This window comes from Cyrtonyx montezumae, unplaced genomic scaffold (genome assembly GCF_038088225.1).
Source record: "Cyrtonyx montezumae isolate F1298 unplaced genomic scaffold, pur_monq_1.0 scaffold_5, whole genome shotgun sequence".
Lineage (NCBI taxonomy): Eukaryota > Metazoa > Chordata > Aves > Galliformes > Odontophoridae > Cyrtonyx > Cyrtonyx montezumae.
In genome coordinates this window covers 3,725,475-3,744,299 of record NW_027072056.1, presented here as the reverse complement: position 1 = coordinate 3,744,299, position 18,825 = coordinate 3,725,475, and the positions used below count along the sequence as shown (strand labels likewise).

At 45.5% G+C, this 18,825-nt stretch overlaps 1 protein-coding gene across 2 annotated transcripts; it reads left to right on the top strand.

Annotated features, from left to right (window-relative positions):
* Nucleotides 1-2,043: 2,043 nt before the first annotated feature.
* CLDN18 (claudin 18) lies at nucleotides 2,044-17,686 on the top strand. Of its 2 annotated transcripts, none has more exons than XM_065748170.1 (5): nucleotides 2,044-2,263; nucleotides 14,002-14,166; nucleotides 14,412-14,517; nucleotides 14,849-14,959; nucleotides 15,594-17,686. In XM_065748170.1, the coding sequence occupies exons 1-5, from the start codon at nucleotides 2,044-2,046 to the stop codon at nucleotides 15,769-15,771; spliced, it is 780 nt and encodes a 259-aa protein (XP_065604242.1). In that variant the 3' UTR covers nucleotides 15,772-17,686. The 2 variants fall into 2 exon arrangements, with proteins under 2 accessions (XP_065604242.1, XP_065604241.1); XM_065748169.1 differs by lacking the exon at nucleotides 2,044-2,263 and adding an exon at nucleotides 9,641-9,950.
* Nucleotides 17,687-18,825: the final 1,139 nt, after the last annotated feature.

The following is an 18,825-nucleotide window of genomic DNA, read 5'->3' as shown; positions in this document are numbered from 1 at the left end:
TTGATTCTGTTTGTGAACAGTGCTACCCACGCACCTGGTTCTTGAGGCTGCTGTAAAAGTGGCAGAGGCATTGAAACAGATGGAAGGATGACTTAGCTAAGATCTACTCCTTTGCCTGCGTATAGTTTTTCTACAAGTACACATTCTCCAGCCTCATGGGTAGATCAGATGCAAGGCGAATCTAGCTTTTATTCAATTTATTCAAAGCAATCTCCATCTGCCATGGGCCTTTCCTGTCGCCAGGCAATGCTGGTTGTGACAAACACAGTGAGTGTATTTGCACTCCAGTTTTATGTTCTATATTTGGCTATGCGATACCAGGAAAGCTTTCCGTGATTAACTCTGTTGACTGATACCAAGAGTAACTACAGCCACGACATGCAGCAGTTGAGGTGTGTCACCAGGGCTGGGTATCGCTATGTCCAAAAAGGGTCAATTTTGAAAATGAACATGATTCACCTATGCTGAAAACAAGGAAAGCAGGGTAATAAAATGTTTAAACCAGTGGACTGCCGGTGAGACACACAGAGTCATCTTCTCCCTTTCTGTTGTGTCATTAGGGGTACTGATTTTCATGAAGAGTTTGGAACAAAATTCAGTATTAAGGATAAAATTGAAGTTTGAAAGTGGGATAAATTATCCTAGGTGCGAACAACATCTCCTTCATGGATGCTCGCCAAAGGCAGGACAAAGCTTTATGGGAAATAATGTTGCTATGCTATAAGCATGAGAATGGACTGGATGACATTTCAAGGTCCCTTTTAGTTCCATTTCTTCTGAAGGACCCTGCCTGGGCCCACAGGTGCACTGTGTGAGCCTAGCACTGTCAAGGCTAGGCTTGCCAAATCCTCTCCTTTGCTGCGAGCAGCTCTCCTGCAATATCCCCAGCTTGCAGGCCCATGGTAAGGCTCAGAATACTGGGGAATACAGCAATAGGGGCACAAAGGACATTAGCCCCCCCAAAAAATACAGGTCTCTAGGACAGATCTTCTAGATGCTCTTGTCTTAAAGCAATACCTAGTGCCGTAGCTGCTTTATCCTAATTCTTCATCCACACAAACAGGTCCAAATTCAGATTTGTATGAGAGGGAAAAAGCAATGAAGAATGAGGGGACGCCTTTGCTTCCATCTTTTTGTTCCCTTAGGCTGTCTGCCAAGCATGGTCAAGCAATAGATTGAGCCCTCCCTGTTCCTCTCACAGCAGAATTTAAGTTCATGCCATTCACTCTTCAGTAACTGCTGCCCTTCTCTGGGACCCAACCTGACCTCACCACTCACTGAGCTCCATCTGAACCCCTGCTCTTTGTGATATATTGTCCTCTTTTACAAACTATCCTTAGCTTAAAGCTTTTGAAGCAGCAAGAGGCAGTAGTCTGGCCCAGCAAGAGGCAGTAGTCTGGGCAATGCAACATGGGCTGCCAGTCTCTGGGAGTAAATCTGATTTGTGTGGTGAGGTGGCACATCTCCAGCCATACTGAGCCTGATCCTGGTCTCTGTGCTCCACAGCCACGTGGAGCTCAGTTGAGAGCTTTGTCCTACATATATTTGCAAACAACCCCAGGTGAAAGAATGCTAGTAAATGCCTCCCTGCTTGGTTTAGAAGCATCACCCCTGCCAGAAAAGGATTAGGTTCTCCATAATTTGTATCTGTGACATCTGACTGAAGTGTCTCTGTGCCTGAGTTCCTGGGGCATGCAGGTGTTTCTGCAGAAGGTCCCCTTGGCTGTTTCAAAGGGACCCACTGGTCCCCGTCTGCTCACGTCGTCTGCATCTCTGCTTCGAAGAAGAAGGTAAACAGAGAGCGAGGCATTCACACTGTGTGCAACCAGCAGCCCTTGGTACCGGGTGAGGGAAGTTATCTCACCGAAACAGATAAAGGGAAAGGGTAGGTTTGTACGGCACAAGCCAGGCCTCTCCCGACTCCCGTCCATGACGTAGGCTGTGCCTCCAGCTAAAAGTCCCTTCTGCCCTGGCTGCCTGCCCCAAAACCGGCTTGTGGAGGCTTGTGCACACTGAGGACCTGCCTAGCGAGCCACCAGCACCATGTCCGTCACCATATGCCAGTCCATGGGCTTCGTGGTATCGGCTTTAGGAATAGGAGGAATCATCGCGTCGACATGCATGGACCAGTGGAGCACCCAGGACCTGTACAACAACCCGGTGACGGCGGTGTTCAACTACCAGGGCCTGTGGCGCACGTGTGTCCGTGAGAGCTCCGGCTTCACTGAGTGCCGTGGCTATTTCACCATCCTGGGGCTGCCAGGTAGGCCTTGTTGGTGCAGAGCACGGCTGCCTCACATCGTGGTTGCCCAGTGCCGTGGGTGAGCGCGGGTGATATTCAGAGCAGAGAGAGGGGATCCCAGGTTTTAGCTTAAAGGGACGTGAGTCCATGGCTGTGTTTGGAAGATAGGTCCTATGGAGATACCTCATCTCAACCAAGCTGGGGTTTGTGAAGGCTCGTTACAGCTGACTGCACTTTAGGTGCTGGGGCAATGCACTGGGGCTGACTTGGATAGCACTCACATGCAGCTGCACAGTGTGTGAAGATTCTCATCAGAAACACAGATGTTCTTGGGATTGGAGAATGCCCTTTTCAAGGAGCCGTATCAGGGTTTAACTCAACACCTTTCTGTATGGGCTAACAACACCTGGCTGAATTTCTCACTAATTCTTCTTCAGTTACAGTTTTTCCTTCTGTGGGTATCATTCTCATCCCAGTTTTGCCCAGAGAATCCAGGGCAATTATGACAGGATTGTCAGGATTTCCTTCTCACTTTAATGCACCAAGGAAAGGGGCACTTGGGCTGTTCTATCCACCTGCTCTCTGTGCTCTGACAAAACAGCAAAGGGAAGAAGCCAATTATATCAGCAGATATTGCAGAAATTCTGCAAAATGGTATTCCTAAAATAGGAGTGAGCACTGTGCACAAAAATGGCCTTGCTCACAGGCAAATGTATCCAGTATAACCCAGTGTGGCCGTGTTCTGAGACACCAGCATGAGGTATTCATAAATGGGTGTATTACCACTTCATCTATCTCTGGATCCTTGTTCTCAACCAGTATCAGCTTCATGGATACTCAGGACCTTTAAGTGCCAGGGATCTCCAGCATCTCCCATCTGCTGGAACCATGTCATTCTGTGTCTTTGAACGTCCTCATTTGTTCAAAGTACAGGAAGCAGGCATGCATTTTGCTAGGAGGACACAAGTCTGATCCTGCCTGGGCATCCAGCTACACAGTCCCTAAAAAAGCCAAGAATTGCAGAACGTACAAGGGAACTAAGGATGACGTTCAAAGGGGATGTCTGAGTAGGGCTTGGATTCATGCATTTAGCAAAACTGAACAGGATCAGTTGAACTATTCAAGTGTTCAGCTCTGAGAACTGCTTTCATCACTGGGGAAACGGGAGAATTCTTGTGATCTGGGTTATTTTTGTTGCTGTTATTGTTTCAAAACACCTTCAAAAATCCCAGCACTGCCCTTTTTGTACGTCCCAGCCCCCTGTCCTCTGACTGTAGTGTATTAATATCCTAAAATGCAAATATGCAGCAATCACAGGGGGTAAATTTCCCGTATTTATCCAGCCAGCTGCTGGAAATGGCTCAACCCCTCCCAAATCCTCTAGTAAATGTGGGATTCACAGAGATCTGCTTGTCATATAGGGTCCATGGAGCATGTCCTACAAAGAGAGGTGTTTTTTTCCTTATTTTTAATGAGCAGGGCTAGCTCTTTTTCTAAAGTCCCTCTATGCTCTCCCCCCTTTCCTTTCCTGTTATATATCACCTGACACTGCCAGTCTCTGGAGAAGCTGGTGCAAAAATAAGCTCCACGCTGCTGGACTCCAAGCCCTGTATTTATCCTATGGGCATCTTGTCTCCCTCAGCAAAGGGCAGCTGTATCCCAGCCAGAAGAGGGGCAAAAAGTGATGCTAAAGATCAAATTTGCTAAGAAATTATTTAAGTGGATTGCCACCGTGTGTTATTCTAACCATGCTGGATCTCCATTAAATGCCCCTTTCTAACCTCACCGTAGTTAATGGTTTGTCAGCATTTCCATTATAAACCTCTATTTATTATTCTGACAATAGCAATTTATATTGGGAACAATAGTGCTGGAGTGAATAAAAATAATAGGACTCTGGCAAAGCAACGAGGTGACCTGAGTACATCAATGAAGTTTTGGTTTCTGAAGAATTTTTTTTTCAATCCCTCCTTCCCACAGCAAAGATTAAACTTGTCTTGCCCATCATCTATCTTCAATTTAGTTGGGAATTTTAATTTCAAATCGATTGAGGAAAAATCAAGATAATAGATGAAAATGAGAAATAACACAGGTAGTTTATGGCTCTTTGCCTTGCTGCTTGGCTATAAACAGTCAGTCTCTGGTGAAATATGTCACTTGAGATCAAAACCTGTTTGTTCTGGTTTTGCTTTCTCTTATTATTTTTCGCTGCTTGCTTTGGTGTGTGGGCAGTCCTTACTGTGATTGTCTGGAGGACATGATCTGAATTTGAACACTAAATAATAGGGAAGTTGTAGTAGCTAAGCGCTGGTAAAGCTGATCGTGTCATCTATTGCAGAAGTCACACTTTCTGCTAAAAGAAGAGTTTTAAACTTACTGGTTTATCAACCAACAGTAACCTGGTCAGTAATCTTCCCAGTCTCTTTTGTCCAGACCTGTTCAGCTACAGTTGTTTGACCATTTCTGAAAGGGCATTTAGTTCTTGAGGGAAAGCCCCTTCTGACCTTCCAGAAAGCTGAGATATTTCTCGACTCTGGAACAAAAGGCTGTTGACTTTAAAAATAAGAATATTTCAGCTTTTCCAAAAGCAAACTTGGAGTCTGAGAGCACCCCCATTAAACTTCTGTAGCTGGTAACTCTTCGTGACCATGCATGCTTTCATTCTGGGCTTTCTTCACCCTTTCAAAGTTCATTTGGACTTGTCATAAACTCTATGCTATCACAGGGCTTTCTGTGTCTCAGATTTTTTTTTTTTCCAATTAATGACATTCTGATAAGGTTTTCTTTTTTTATATACAACCAACACACATTTTGTGGCATAGCCTTTGCAAAAGCTTCGCTCTATTTGTTTCTTCTTTGGAGACTGAGCAGCCCACTGGCCAAGGAAACAGTAGCTCTCCTCCCTGGCATTGATGGACATTTGTAAAGATGGGGACTGCTAATTGCTATGTGACCGTCCTCCACTGGCAATGACCATAGCAAAGTCCCTCCAAAGCTCTGCTTACTGCTTTAAGTCCTTTAGCTCAGTTGGTTCTTCTCTACTTTTTGAAATATCTGCCATTCTAACTACCTTCATGTAAAGACAAATGCAGGTGTCCTCAATGGCCTGGGGACTTGATATAACCTACTGTCTTGCGCCTTCATACCACAGAAATACTACAGACATGGAAAACTGTCCTACAGGAACTGGTCTGAGGGACAGAAGAGAAGCACAAGTAAATTGCAGGAGGCTGTTGAGATGCAGGGCTGTGTTACAACTCATTGGCTTGTAGGGAAAGATGTAGCTCCATGCACCTCAGCTCTGCTGAGGGACCTCCAAAATCCATTTGCACCACCTGAAAGCCAGGAGGGTAGAGTAGGTAGAGTACACCCAAAATAGGATGGTGTTTCCATGACTCCCTTTCCCTGCTGATTTTCAAGAAGGCCAGTCAGCCCTTCTTAGGCTACAGACAGGTGGGCCACATACTTTTGGTGGCTGTGGTCGTCAGAAAAATGGCAGAACAGAAAGAAAGGGGTGGGTTAGCTTTGTTTCGTTCTGAATAAGTTGGAACTGACTGGCAGGGTGTGAGCTATATTTGCAATTTTTAAAGTAAATATGAGCTGTAGGTGATTTTTAGGGGAGAGGCAGTGATAACATTCAGGAGTTGCAATGGGCACAGTGAACACTTTTGAGATAATCCAGGTCTGACGCCTGGGTAGATAAAGCAAGAATGATCCGAAGAGGGGAGTGGTCAAAAAGTAGCTTTCCTTTTCCTAGTTTGGTATCCCTTTGCAGGTGTTCCCACATTCTGAGTGGGAAAAACTTGTTCTCTATTTCTTGGTGGGAAGTTAGGTCTTTGCAAGAGAAGTCTTTCCATCATGTCCCTTCTTCAGATACTGCTCATCGTTACTGCACAGCATGGCCAGCCCTCTGACCAAAGCATTAAGCCAACTTGCTGGAAACTGAACAACAGCTCATAAACACTCAGAAATATGGCTTGAATTTTTGGATGGTGCTGAGTGGAGCCAGGAGATGGACTCCACAATCCTTGTTGGTCCCCTCCAACTCAGGATATTCTGTGCTTCTATGATTCCAACAGGTCCATGCTCTGCGTCTTCCACCTTTCAACCACTGGCCTATTTGTCAAGAGTGGCTGGAGATGTGTTTCAGGTGGTAAAGACACTGAGACATGCTCTACAGGTTTCTGTCACTTTTAACCATTCCTCAGGATGTGCACTGAGCCAACAGCTCAGATAAAACCACCAGGTTACAGAATCACAAAATCACAGAACAGCTTAGGTTTGAAGGAAATTGAAAGCCCATTGAGTTCCAGTCCCTGCTGTGGGCTGGTTGCTGTCCACCAGGTCATGCTGCCCAGAGCCCCATCCAACGTGGCCTTGAGCACCTCCAGGGATGGGGCATCCACAACTTTTCTGGTCAACTTGTTCCAGTTAGTGCTTGTTACTGGGCTGGGTGCTGAGAAAATGGCACCATGAGTTGTTGTTTTTTTTTTTTGCAAAGGGAATTTTTTCTCTGTCACGAGTGGCTCAGAAACAAGCACACTGTATTTGGAGAATATGAGCCAGGAAAACAGGTTTGCGGCTTTTTGTCCAGAATTTTGCTACAGATACTGAGGAAGGTGTTTGTGGGAGCATTGTGTCCCCAATGTTTACAAGCACAATGCTGATCAAAGCATGAGAAATGAATGGCAAGCAGCTAACACTGGGTTGGCTGGATAGCAATTTAGGCAATAAGCTTAGCAATGAGCAAATAGAAACCTCTCCAAAAAAAGCAAAAATCCTTCAAACACAGCATTGTCTGGAGTGTGGAGCGTGGCTGGGCATTCATTTGTTGCAGTACAACCTTTGTTACTGAAGTTGCTTGCTCAGCCTCATTTTCTGAGGGAGCATGTGTGAGAAGCTGAGTGAAAACGTGTAATTCTGCTCTGGTTAGAACTCTTCAGAGACATGGTTCAATTTGAGCCCTCAAAATCAGAGGCAGATGGGTTCATCCAAACGTTTTTACACAACTGGAGGCTATTGGTGATAGTCCTGTGGGGCTTCTCTGTGCACGTGGGGGTTTTGAAACCCCTAAATGATGAGTATGAGAAATAGCATTCCCCCATCAGCAGGAGAAAACTGCATCCCCAAGGAAAGTTTAGTGAGCCAGCACTGCTTGGTAGCAGAGCATGAGGTCAGGGCACAAATAGGGAAAATCTGATGGATTGTATGGAGTGAGAGATGGGGGTTGGGGACGTGAAATAGTGGAGATGTAGTGGAGAGAATTTTCTTGTTGACTCTAATTGCTGCCCCAGCTGCACACAGCTGAAACCAGCAGAAAGGATCAGAGGAAGGAGTGGTTGTTCCCCTCCCAGCAAAGCAAGTGCAGGAAGGCCACTCCACCAAGGGACTGGAGCTTTCCTTGGGGAAAAAAATCTGGAAAACATTATTGGCCTTTTGCATTCCCCCCACTTTTTTTCTTCCCATTCAAAGGTTATCTTTAGCTGTGAGCAGCCCTTGGGTCTTATTTTTTTTTTCTGCAGCCCAGAAAGCTGTTGTACACAAATGCTGCAGGGGGACACCAACCTTGAGGGCAGGAGTTATGTCCCAGAGGAACGTCAGTTCTTGGGTTGTGGTTTGAAGCATGGAAAAAGAGCGATGTGGACTTGAGGCAGAAAGATAAAAGCAGGTCCTGGAACATGAAAGGGAAGAGAAATCCTTCAGTCCTTCTAGGAAGCAGAAGGATTGGGTTCACAGCTCCTTTAGGATGATGCTCAGGAATGGGGACAACAGGATGGGAGGCCATCTCTTTCCTCTGTCCCCACCTACCTGGGGTGGAGAGTTGGCTACATTGCTTGTTTTAGCCTTATTATCCTTCTGGCTTCCTGCTGCTCCTAGCCCTGATTTTTTGTAATGAGTTAATCCACACAAGGTGTATCTATGAGCATGTCCTCTCCCTCAGTCAGAGAGACCAGCTCCTACCATCCCTGATTCTTGAGTACTCATTTCTTTATTTTTCATTCATGCCATCATTTTTGCTGGCAACATTTGTGCTTTAAATATGTTGAAACTAGCTCTCTCTCTGTTTTTTTTTTTCCTCTGAATTCAGTAGAAATGACTAAATTCAAATAAAATTTCCAGAAGAAATGACATCTTTTTCCTGACCTGAGGAGAGCTTTGGTGGCTGTGATTTGTAGCTCTATGAGAGATATGAATAGAGCTTTGCCTGCTTCAGGAGGAGCTACCAGAAAAAGCATTCCTGTCTGCTGTCCAGCACTCTGCACATTCCCAAAAGCAAAGGAAGTTTCCTGGTGGTCATTCTCCAGAAGGCAGAAGCAATAGCTGATGTGCAATGACCCCAGTGTAACTCAGCTACTCACAGAAATCAGCTTCTCCACCCTGCCTGGATGCTTTCATGCAGCTCCACAACCAGGCAGTTGTATTGATGGTGTCTGTGGCATGGAGTGCTATAGGCTTGGATAAAGGAGGAATGTGTTTATAGGTTGGGGCTGAAGTAAATCTCAAAGCAGGGGCTTGGATCAGAAGGGATGAGTGTGAATTCTGAAGGGTCTTTGTACTTCTGCACTCCACTGATAGTGGAGTATAATACATCCATTTTAGTGGAGATGTATTACAGCCCCGAGCCCAGCACTTCTCCACTGTGTGAAAAGACAATCGTTTCCTAATTCTTCTATCCCCTGCCCCATTTTCCAGGACTACTGCTCTAGTTAATGTAGTCCTGTGTCCTTGTGTCCTGTTTCCCTGTGTCCTTCTTTCCTCCTTTTCACACATGGATTTCATATGTGGTGCTGAGGACATGGTAGAGAGGAGATATATGTGGGGGGACTTCGTTGGGTCACTTGTGGGTTCTTGAGTGTGTGTTAAGACTCAGTGATGCTCATGGAGGCTGCAAGGAGCAGCAACTTCTCTGTTCTCTGGGTCAAGCCAGTAGCCCCTTGTCCTCCCACTGAGCTCACTGCCAGTGTCCCTATCTACCACTGTGCATGGATAACAAGCAATAGAGCAGTCCCTATCTTGTCCCAGTGGCAGATTTACCACTCCATTGCAAAAGCAGAGAAAGATGCAGCCAGGGCTATGAGTGCTGAGCTCCCCCAGCAGTGCTCTCCTTCCTTTGTCCCTCTCAGTGTGCTCACACCATTCCAAACACACAGCAGGAGCCCGATGGGCAGCGGAGGGTTTTGGTAGGGCACAGTTAATGCTCCAAGTGGGTTTCCCAACACTTGACCGAGCGTGGCCGCACAGCCAGGGAAGGACAAGCACTTCTAAAGGACAAAGGCTCCTATCTCGGGCCCTGCCAGCACGAACCAACTCAGCGAGAGTGAAACTGGACTATCTTGCAAAAACACTTTGAGCAAACACACCGCTCAATGGAAAGCATCTGATAAGGGTTGCTGCACTTCTGGCGGTGCAGGCAGGAGGACTTCGGTGCTCGCATTAGGTCTGCGGCGTTGCTGGGGCTGTCTCATTCCTCTCACCAGGGGAGACGCCATGTCCACGACCCTCTGCCAGGTGATGGGGTTCCTTGTCTCATCGCTGGGCGTTGTGGGGTGCATCATGTCCACTGCCATGGATATGTGGAGCACACAGGACTTGTACGACAACCCGGTGACGGCCGTCTTCCAATATCAGGGACTGTGGAGGAGCTGCGTGCGGCAGAGCTCCGGCTTTACAGAGTGCCGGCCGTATTTCACCATTCTTGGGCTGCCAGGTAGGGCAAAAATGCACCAGGTTGAACCCAGGAGCTGCTCTGCACCCCCCCCAAAAAAAAAACCAGAAACAGCGATCTTAAAGCACTTTGCAAGGAATAAAATCTCTGGGTTACTCAGTGTACGAGCGTAAAAATATGTGCGTATTTGCTGCGAAAATAATAGCTTTGTTCGGTGCAGGTCACAACCTGGAGAGTGCATAGGTGATTTCTGGATGAGTGCCATGGGGTTCAGCTCCGTTACTGATGTGAGGATATTAGACCTGTGGGTATTCTGTCCCTTTGAATTGAAGCAGAAGGAAAGCAGCTGCGTGCAGTTCTTGCGTTGTTATCAGAATAATGCATTCTACCAAAAACAAATGAAATATTTTTTATAACAAGATTACAAAAGAAAGCTGCTCTGGGCAGAGTAGGTAAGGCAAGGAGTGCAGAGGTGTGTTCAGTCACTTTACATTGAGTTTTATGGTGGTTGCTGTAGTAGGCTGTAGAAGGGTACTACTTTCTATATTGCTTGCTATTTCTTCAGTGTCATGTATAAAAGGAGATGTTTTCCCACCCCACTGCTGTTGAGGGTATCCTGTGCTCTTTAGCTGGTTGTGTGCCATGGTAGCTGCCAGCTTGGCTCTCCATGCCTCCCTATGACCTACTGCACCTGTACCCTGCCAGCGAGTAATTGCAGTTCTGAGCATGGTTTTCACTCTCGGTGCAAGCAAGCACCATTGTATGTAGGCCTTTTTCATCTACTGAGTGGTGTAGTAGAAAACAGAATGCAGGCTCTCAGGCCTGTATCCTCATGGCTGCCTGGTACCCTGCTCAAAAGCTCTGCTGAAGACCAGGGCACTGGAAGTGGTTGTCCATATTCTTTCTTTTTTCCCTTCCCCTTCCCCTTTCCCTTCCCCTTCCCCTTCCCCTTTCCCTTTCCTTTCTTTCTGTTATATAGTAACAAGGAAACATGCATGATGGTCACAGGCATTTTTTATTGTACCATAGAGAAATTCTGCCTCTTTTATTATCTGTGCTTATTTAGTTGATTGATGAATACCTTAAAACATAAATCAGGAATGGCCCAGCTTGAATTTGGTTAACTTAAAAATCTTATTTTTCTGCTTATGTTTCAATATTCCATTGATTCTAATCAGCAATGAGCTTACTTTTCCACTTCTGTATTCTGCATTAGTATCAGAAAGATTAGCTTAGTAGACCTTAAGGTGCTTTTAACCTCTCCTCCTCACAGCAACACTAGGGGAAAAGACAGCTCTTCATTTCCACCCGGGACTAGGAAACATAGGTACCATGCAGCATATGTTTACTTGTCTATGGGGTTGATTTTATGAAACTTTCTGTGCACACCATCGCTTTGTGTGGAAATTGAGCGTGCAAAATGAACAATTCTATGTATCCAGGTATCACGCACAGCTGTATCTCATGCAAAGTATGTAAGTAAAGAAGGGCAGGTCATTTCCATGCTTAGCTTTAACCATAGAGCAGTATGCTAACTCATGTTCGTGGTACAAATTTTTTCTTTAGTCTCCTGTTTTGTTTGTCTGAGACCTTCTACTCCTTTCTTCTATCAGAAGTCAGTGCCCTTTGAAAGCTGCTCTGTTTGGAGTACTTCTGACGGCTGCCAGAATCCACTTGACATTGCTGTGCTCTCATTACGAAAGGCCCTCACTTCAGGTCCCATGATCCAGGTGAAGGGGCTTAATGCCACAGCAGAGCTGGCAGCACTCTCTTTTCCTTCCCATCCCTTCAACAAAGATGATGTACACATCAGCCATGTGGCACTCACATTGAGGAGCCACTGCCAATTGCTTTGCCCCGTGTTGTGTCCCTGCAGTTTCCCTCTCTCACTTTTCACAGCTGCCCATTTTCAATTGCTATCCATCACACTTGGTCTCTGATGCTCCAGAAGTCCTGTCTCTGCAGGAGGTGCTCTGTCCTTCCAGGGGCACTTAAAGCAATGGGAACGTCTCTACTGGGAGCCCACGATATCTGTGAGGTCTTGGCTTAAGATCACCTCTTCGTTAAGGGCTCAGACCACTGTAGTGATGGTGCCTAAAGATCATAAGGTCTGTTGGAAACACCTCAGGAACATAAGACTGTCTTGGGGACAGATCCTGAGGGCTACAAGGACTGTTAATCAGGATCCGTTGTATCTACTCTGCCTTATCAGCCCCTGCTGTCCTGAAACCAAAGCAATTGGAAAGAACTTTCAGTGACTGTAAAGACAAAGAGTATTGTGATTTTCTTCTCTTTACAGCTTTCTGTTCTGCATCAGGTGCTGCACGAACACCTTTTGAGGGCTGATAAGGCATATCCGCCAGCTTCTTGTTCTCCAATGAATAATAACTAGTGAGCTTGCACCTGGGGGCTGATGAATGGGAGATTGAAAACCCCAGGCTCGTTAGCACTCTTATCAGCTGATAAGGGCAAATTGAGTCATAAGAGCAGCAGCCCCAGTGGGACTGCTAGATGGGAAAAAGTAACGTAGCTCCTGTTAGTGGCTGGTTCATTCATTTTGGCATCGGCATGGTTTTGTTCAAGCTCAGGGTCCTCCATCAGCAAAGAGATCTATGCAGGCACTGCAGCATCCACCTTGCCATCCTAGGGAGAGTTTATAAACATTTCTCTTCTCCATCCCTTTGTAAAGCCAGGAGGTCTGCTCCTTCCTCTCCTGCGCCAGCTCCTCCTGCTCCAGATGGGGAACCTGACACAGTACACCTGAGTGCTGCTGTCCTCCTGTCCAGCCCAGCAGAAGGGTGACAGGCAGGGTTAACACAGGTGCTGGGAATGGAGGATGTGTTGTCTGCTCCTCTTGATCACTCATAAGCTTTCATCATCTTTCTGGTATGGTTTACGGGTATGCTGAGGGATTATCAAAGCTGAACCCGGGGTCATGAGAGCTTGTTGGAGGAAAAGAAGAGGCTGCAAAGTATTCTGGCCAAGTCACAACAGCCCTTGAATTAGTTTCGACAACCCTCTCCCGGTGCTCTGCCAGCACTGCTGCCTTTCTTTCTCTGCCAGGCTGGGGAGTGCCGGATTGTAGGCAAGTTGAGATATGTGCCACCTTATTAGAAAACTGTGCTGCCTGGTCTTTTTCTTTCACTTCTTTGCTTTAAAAGGTTCAAGTTTCCCTTTGCTTTCCTCTTTTCTACTTGAGCTAGGAGGAAGCTAGGTGCTGTGGTTGCTGCCTTTGGTCTGATGGTCAGCAGTGCTCATGAGCATGACACACGAGATGCTCATGAGCATCTCATCTTGCCTTCAACCAAGCAACACAATCTGGATGCTTTGCCAAAGCATTGTTGCTATCCCTTGGTCTGCATGCAGCGTTTTTCAGGAAAACTTGGAACTCTACTTCACAGGATGGTTGGAAGTACCATGGATATCTGAGTGGAGCTGTCTGAGCTCGTTGCTGCTTGGGGAAAACACATGCTTTCTCAGTCATTTCAGTTATGAAACAATTCCTGCTTTTTAAACTGGATCTACCAAGCAACAACACAGCAATAGTGCGATGTATGTTACAGGTGCAGCAGAGATGCACTTAAATACAGGGATAGATAAAACAAACAAATCCTTACATATTAAACCAAGAAAATAAGGTTTCTATTTCACTTTGAAATGTGGGAAAAAACTTGTGACATTTTCAATAGTACAGTTTGAGGTTCTTTCGGTGTTTAAATAAAGGACCTGGCATAATCCTGGAATGTTAAATATCCACTCTTACGCTGAGAACTAATAGGAATATGAGCATCTCTTTAGCAGAGCTCTGCTGTGATAGCATCAGGGGACATGGTTTCAATCTAAAAGAGGGGAGGTTTAGATTGGACATAAGGAATAAGGTTTTTACAGTAAGAGCAGTGAGAGACTGGCAAAGGTTGCCCAGGAAGGTGGAGGATGCCCTGACCCTAGAGACACCCAAAGTCAGGCTGGATGGGGTACTGAGCACCTGATGGAGCTCTAGGTGTCCCTGTTCATTGCAGGAGAGTAGGACTAGATGACCGTTAAGGGTCCCTTCCAACAATTCTGTGATGGCTCTTGTTGATTTGTTTTGCAGCAATGTTTCAGGCTGTGAGGGCCCTTATGATCGTGGGCATAGTCTTGGGGATCCTTGGCCTCTTTGTGTGCATTTTTGCTATGAAGTGCATCCGAATTGGCACCATGGAGGATTCTGCAAAGGCCAATATGACTCTGACCTCTGGCATCATGTTTATTATTGCTGGTAAGTAAGGTGTGTCTTTCATACACAAAGCTTAGTGTCTGAAATTGAGGACTGAGCCAGGTATCGTGCACCTCTACAGGCTTTTCTGCTGGTACGAGTTGGAGTTTTATAGTGTAAAATTTTATTCTAACTTCTGGAATGTGAAATTGTAGAAATTGTTGCAGAAATGAAAACAGGCTGTGCCACCCAAAAAAAAACCAAGTTTTGCTAAGTGGGTCTCAGACCACCTTTCTGTCCGATCCCAGGTCTGTGTGCCATCACTGGAGTGTCTGTGTTTGCCAACATGCTGGTCACAAACTTCTGGATGTCCACAACCAACATGTACCAGGGAATGCAGAATGTCCAGAATAGGTAGGTGCTCATCTGGCTCAGGAGCAGGGCACGGGGCAATCAAAGGATCAACAAACACTGGGTGCGTATTAGTCTGGTCCCAGGACATGGGAGATTCAACAAACCTCTGTGTTTGAGATAAGGATAATTTGTCCAAGAAAACTGAGTGGGATGTCTGTGTTCATGCAGCTCAAGAAGGGACTGGGGAACCCATCAAAGACTGTTCTGCAGGTGGAGCCGCATTCATGGGAACTTCAGCAGGATCAGAGAGAGAGAGAGTTTTCAGTGTTTCAGAAGAAATAGCCTGGACCACTGTGACAGCATTAATCAGACACATTACTGTGTTTTGTAGGTACACCTTTGGCTCAGCCCTCTTTGTTGGCTGGGTGGCGGGTGGCCTGGCCCTCGTGGGAGGCATCATGATGTGCCTTGCTTGCAAAGGAATGATTCCAGAAGAATCCCGGTAAGTCTGGTGTGGTGGACACAGGAAGGTACTGTGTGAAGCCTTGGATGTCAGGATAGCATGCATCCAGCACATCATAAGAGAGGCCTAGGCATAATGCCCTCATTGCAGATGTTACAGCAGATGATACATCTGCTTGCCTTGTATAAATGGGTCACAAGTGGCCATTTCCCTTCCCTAACTGCATGACTTGAAAACAAATATGAGGTAGGAGAAATCACCCTGAACATCCAATAAACCATTCTAACACTCGCATCGTGCCGGCTAGGTCGGCCCTATTAACTGCAGATTTGATTGCAGATGGTGTAACAGATCACCATCAAGTGAAGAATGCATCAGCTGTGCTATGATTTACTTCAGGCAGGGCTTTGGACACCTACACTGTTGGTTATTGCAAGCAAGTCATTCACTCAGACAAAGATTTACTCAAGGAAGAAAGTATAAATTTATGAGAACACATGAGAGAGCCCTATAGCATGTCTATGGATGGTTGGCTCTGAGCAAGTTCAGTGGGCAGCAACTGATGATGCACTAAAAGTTGCCTGAAATCCATCAGCAAATGGGAACAGAAGGTGCAACACTGGGTAGACACAGTGCCTCCAGTGGCTAATGCCATCTTTCCTGTCTGTTTCAGTTACAAGGCAGTGTCCTACAATGCATCAGGACGGAATATCTCCTACAGAACGGGACCGTATAAGGCTGGTTCAGGGTATGAACCTGAAACGAAGATTAGGAAGGGTCCAGGGTATGAAGAAGCTCCTCGGAGTGAGGATGCAGGACGCTCATACCCTTCAAAATACGACTATGTCTAGTAGACCTCCTATGCTTGAGATGTGCTATATTTTATAGAACATTTTTCATTTTAAACACGTTAAGTATACATGAATAAGGTGTCTGTAAATAGGATTTTTTTCTATTGTTTTTCCCCTACTCAATAGTGGTTCCCTAACCGTGTTTCTTTTATTCTGCTCCCTTCTGGTGCACCCATCATGAGGAAGCCTGTAACAAAAGTAATGTCTTTTTTCTGTTCTCAGAATACAACTGTTTCCTCATGTTTTACATACAAACACTGACAGTCAGGGGCAGGATTCTGCCTTGTGCCATCTATTATTCCCTCTAATAGGTTTAAATTCTCATTTAGCGATGACCCTGATAGAGTTTATAGTCAAAACACAGTCACTTGGATGTCTGTGGCTGAAAAGTACATAATGATGTTGCATACAAAAAAGCCTTGAATTCTTAAGAAGCCAAATCAAACACATTATGAACAGCAGAAATTACAGTCTGGAAGTCCTATGTATTATTTTGTTGTGTATTGTAAGAAAAGCTGTGTCCCATTGGCTATGGCCAATGCATACTGAACCAGTACTCATGACATTTTCCTTCCTGGCAGTTTTTCTAATCAGACACACCTTTATTTTGCTGGTGGTACTACAGTGCTAATCTGCTGTGATATTTAATCTGATTTATGTTACTTAGACATTTGCTATTACCCGTGATACCAAAGTGTATTTATTTCTTCTGATCTCATTGGGGAATATATATAATCCATTGTTATTCCCATGCTAGATATTTGATACAATAGCTGAAAACCTCTGTGTGTGACCAGGGTTCCTGCAGATGTCATCGTTAATGAAACCAGAAGAATTTCTCATTTAGAATTAATTAGAGTTACAATTGAGCAGGAATCCCAGGGAGCATTAGATGTGAAACTCTGCACTAACATCGGGACTTTCTGTGTTAATTCTTCTCCAAATGATGTGAAGATTAAGTCCTTACTGAGACACTGCCTCTTCTAGCCAGCCTGCAAGAGAGGATGTTTATTTGAAGGGGTACGAGGAAGAGACACCAGTGGTCTAGGAGAACACCTCAGAGCAAAGGGCACTGAGAGATAAGTTAGGGAAAAACAGTTGTCCAAAACCTCCAAAGGAGCCTTACTTAGATAGACTTCTGCAATGGGTTCTTGTCCCACTTGTAACAATTATAAGTTGCCAAGAATTTGCTGACAAGTTTGATTTGGCCAAACACTGATGTTCCCTTGGCTTGCTTCACATTCTGGAAGCATCAAAGTTAGAGCTGACCTCTGGTAGGTCTCCCTCTCCAGCTAGCATCTCCTGTGGCTTGTGGAATACCAGGATGGGCCATCCTGCTTAACACCAGTACTCCCAGTGAGCACAGACTGTATTCACCAGCTCTCCATCACCATCAGTTATCCATCACCATCATATCTCCATCACTGCATGGAGACATCTCCAGCACAGGTCATATGGAGAAGGGGGGAGGCTGAATCTCAGGAAGCTCAGCAAGAGGTGGAGGGAGTGACATGAGCAGCAGCTGGGCTGGTGGTCACTGGAGATGACCAATGTTTGAAGGGAGATGGGAAGAGCTTCTATCCAACAAGGTGGTCTTGGCCACAACAGAGTCCTAGGAGTACTCTGGTCCTTGATGCTGCCTGGATAAATAACTGCCTCTGCTGGTGTCAGTATTGACTTCCATTTAAACCAGCACTTGTTTTATGGATTTGTTCTGAAAGGAGACCGATTCAGTTGTGCAGAGGTGAATCCTGTCCTCTTTAAAAGTGCTTACTCTTTTCAGCGTGTTTTTCCCCATTTCACACTATAGACTTAGATTTTTGCATTTTATTTGCATGCTGGATTTTTTTTAATCTTGTTTTGTTGGTTGCTTTTTTTTTTACTTGAATATTAAAAACAAAAGAAAATGCCTTTATGACCTCAAATTGTTGTTTTCATTTGTTCTCTTCTTGTCATGAATAAAAGCTGGCAGCTTTGCTGCTCAGCTAAACTTGTACTACGTAGGAGTACTTGCCATCACTACAGACAAATGTCACAGAATCAGTCACCAAGGTTGGGAAAGACCTCCAAGATCAACCAGCCCAATCATCCACCTACCACCAGGATTTCCCCACCGAATCATGTCCCTTAGTACAATGTCTAAATGTTTCTTGAACACCACCAGGGACAGCAACCCAACCACCTCCCTGGGCAGCCTGTATGTGGTTGAGCTCAAGAAAAATCCCAAATGATGAGGTGTTTTGTTGAGGGGCAGCTGTTGGGAGGGCAGTGTTACCATGTCAGATTTCCCAGGGTTTCTCTTTTCCATCTACTATACGTATATTTTTTAATTTGCAGACAACTCAGTTCTCTTTAGAGTAGGTGCTACGACTGCTACACCAACACCATCCATGACCATGTTAGAAAGATCTGTGTGTAGATGCAGGGGTGTATATCAAAAATCCACTGTTTCCACTTCCAAAAGCAAACTTTGACCAGATCTGAGGAGAGGTTGCTCTAAAACCTGGGAAAATCCTGCAGGAAAGCAGCGAGGTCTCCATGCAGGTACCTCACAAGCAGCAAAGAATTAATTAACAGACAGCTCTTTCACTGTGCTAATGTGGAGGAGCAGCCATGCAAAGCACAAGGGAGGTTCCCCTTGCCAGGATAGGCCAGACAGCTGTTCTCAAACCAGATTCATCTGCTTAAAGCATTTACTGATCCTTCCTAGCTGGAATACCAATGGATTTTCCTGCCCTACCCGAGCAGCTCGGCAGCACCCAGATTTTCTGGGAGATGGGGTCACTTTGGTCAGCCTAGCACCTGCCCAACTTCAAGGGGATAAATAAACACTTCTAAATACCTCATTGTTCTTAGGAGGGACAGAAAGAAATGGGTGGTATGCTCTCACTCCTGCCAGCTTTAACTGGAAAGGGGCTGAAAGGCACAGGAATGTTTAATTTAGATATGAAACCCTTAAGTGGTGGTTAGGTGGAGGTACACAAGGTAATGAAAGATGCAGAATATCCAGGAAAAAAAAAATATATTTTTCTCACTGAAAGAAGGAAGGAAAGG

What these genes read in the sequence shown, in the direction of transcription:
- CLDN18 (XM_065748170.1), top strand. Translation starts at nt 2,044, where the DNA reads ATGTCCGTCACCATATGCCAGTCCATGGGCTTCGTGGTATCGGCTTTA. An exon ending in CACCATCCTGGGGCTGCCAG is followed by an intron (nt 2,264 to 14,001) that starts GTAGGCCTTGTT and finishes TTTGTTTTGCAG; the next exon opens with CAATGTTTCAGGCTGTGAGG. An exon ending in ATGATTCCAGAAGAATCCCG is followed by an intron (nt 14,960 to 15,593) that starts GTAAGTCTGGTG and finishes TGTCTGTTTCAG; the next exon opens with TTACAAGGCAGTGTCCTACA.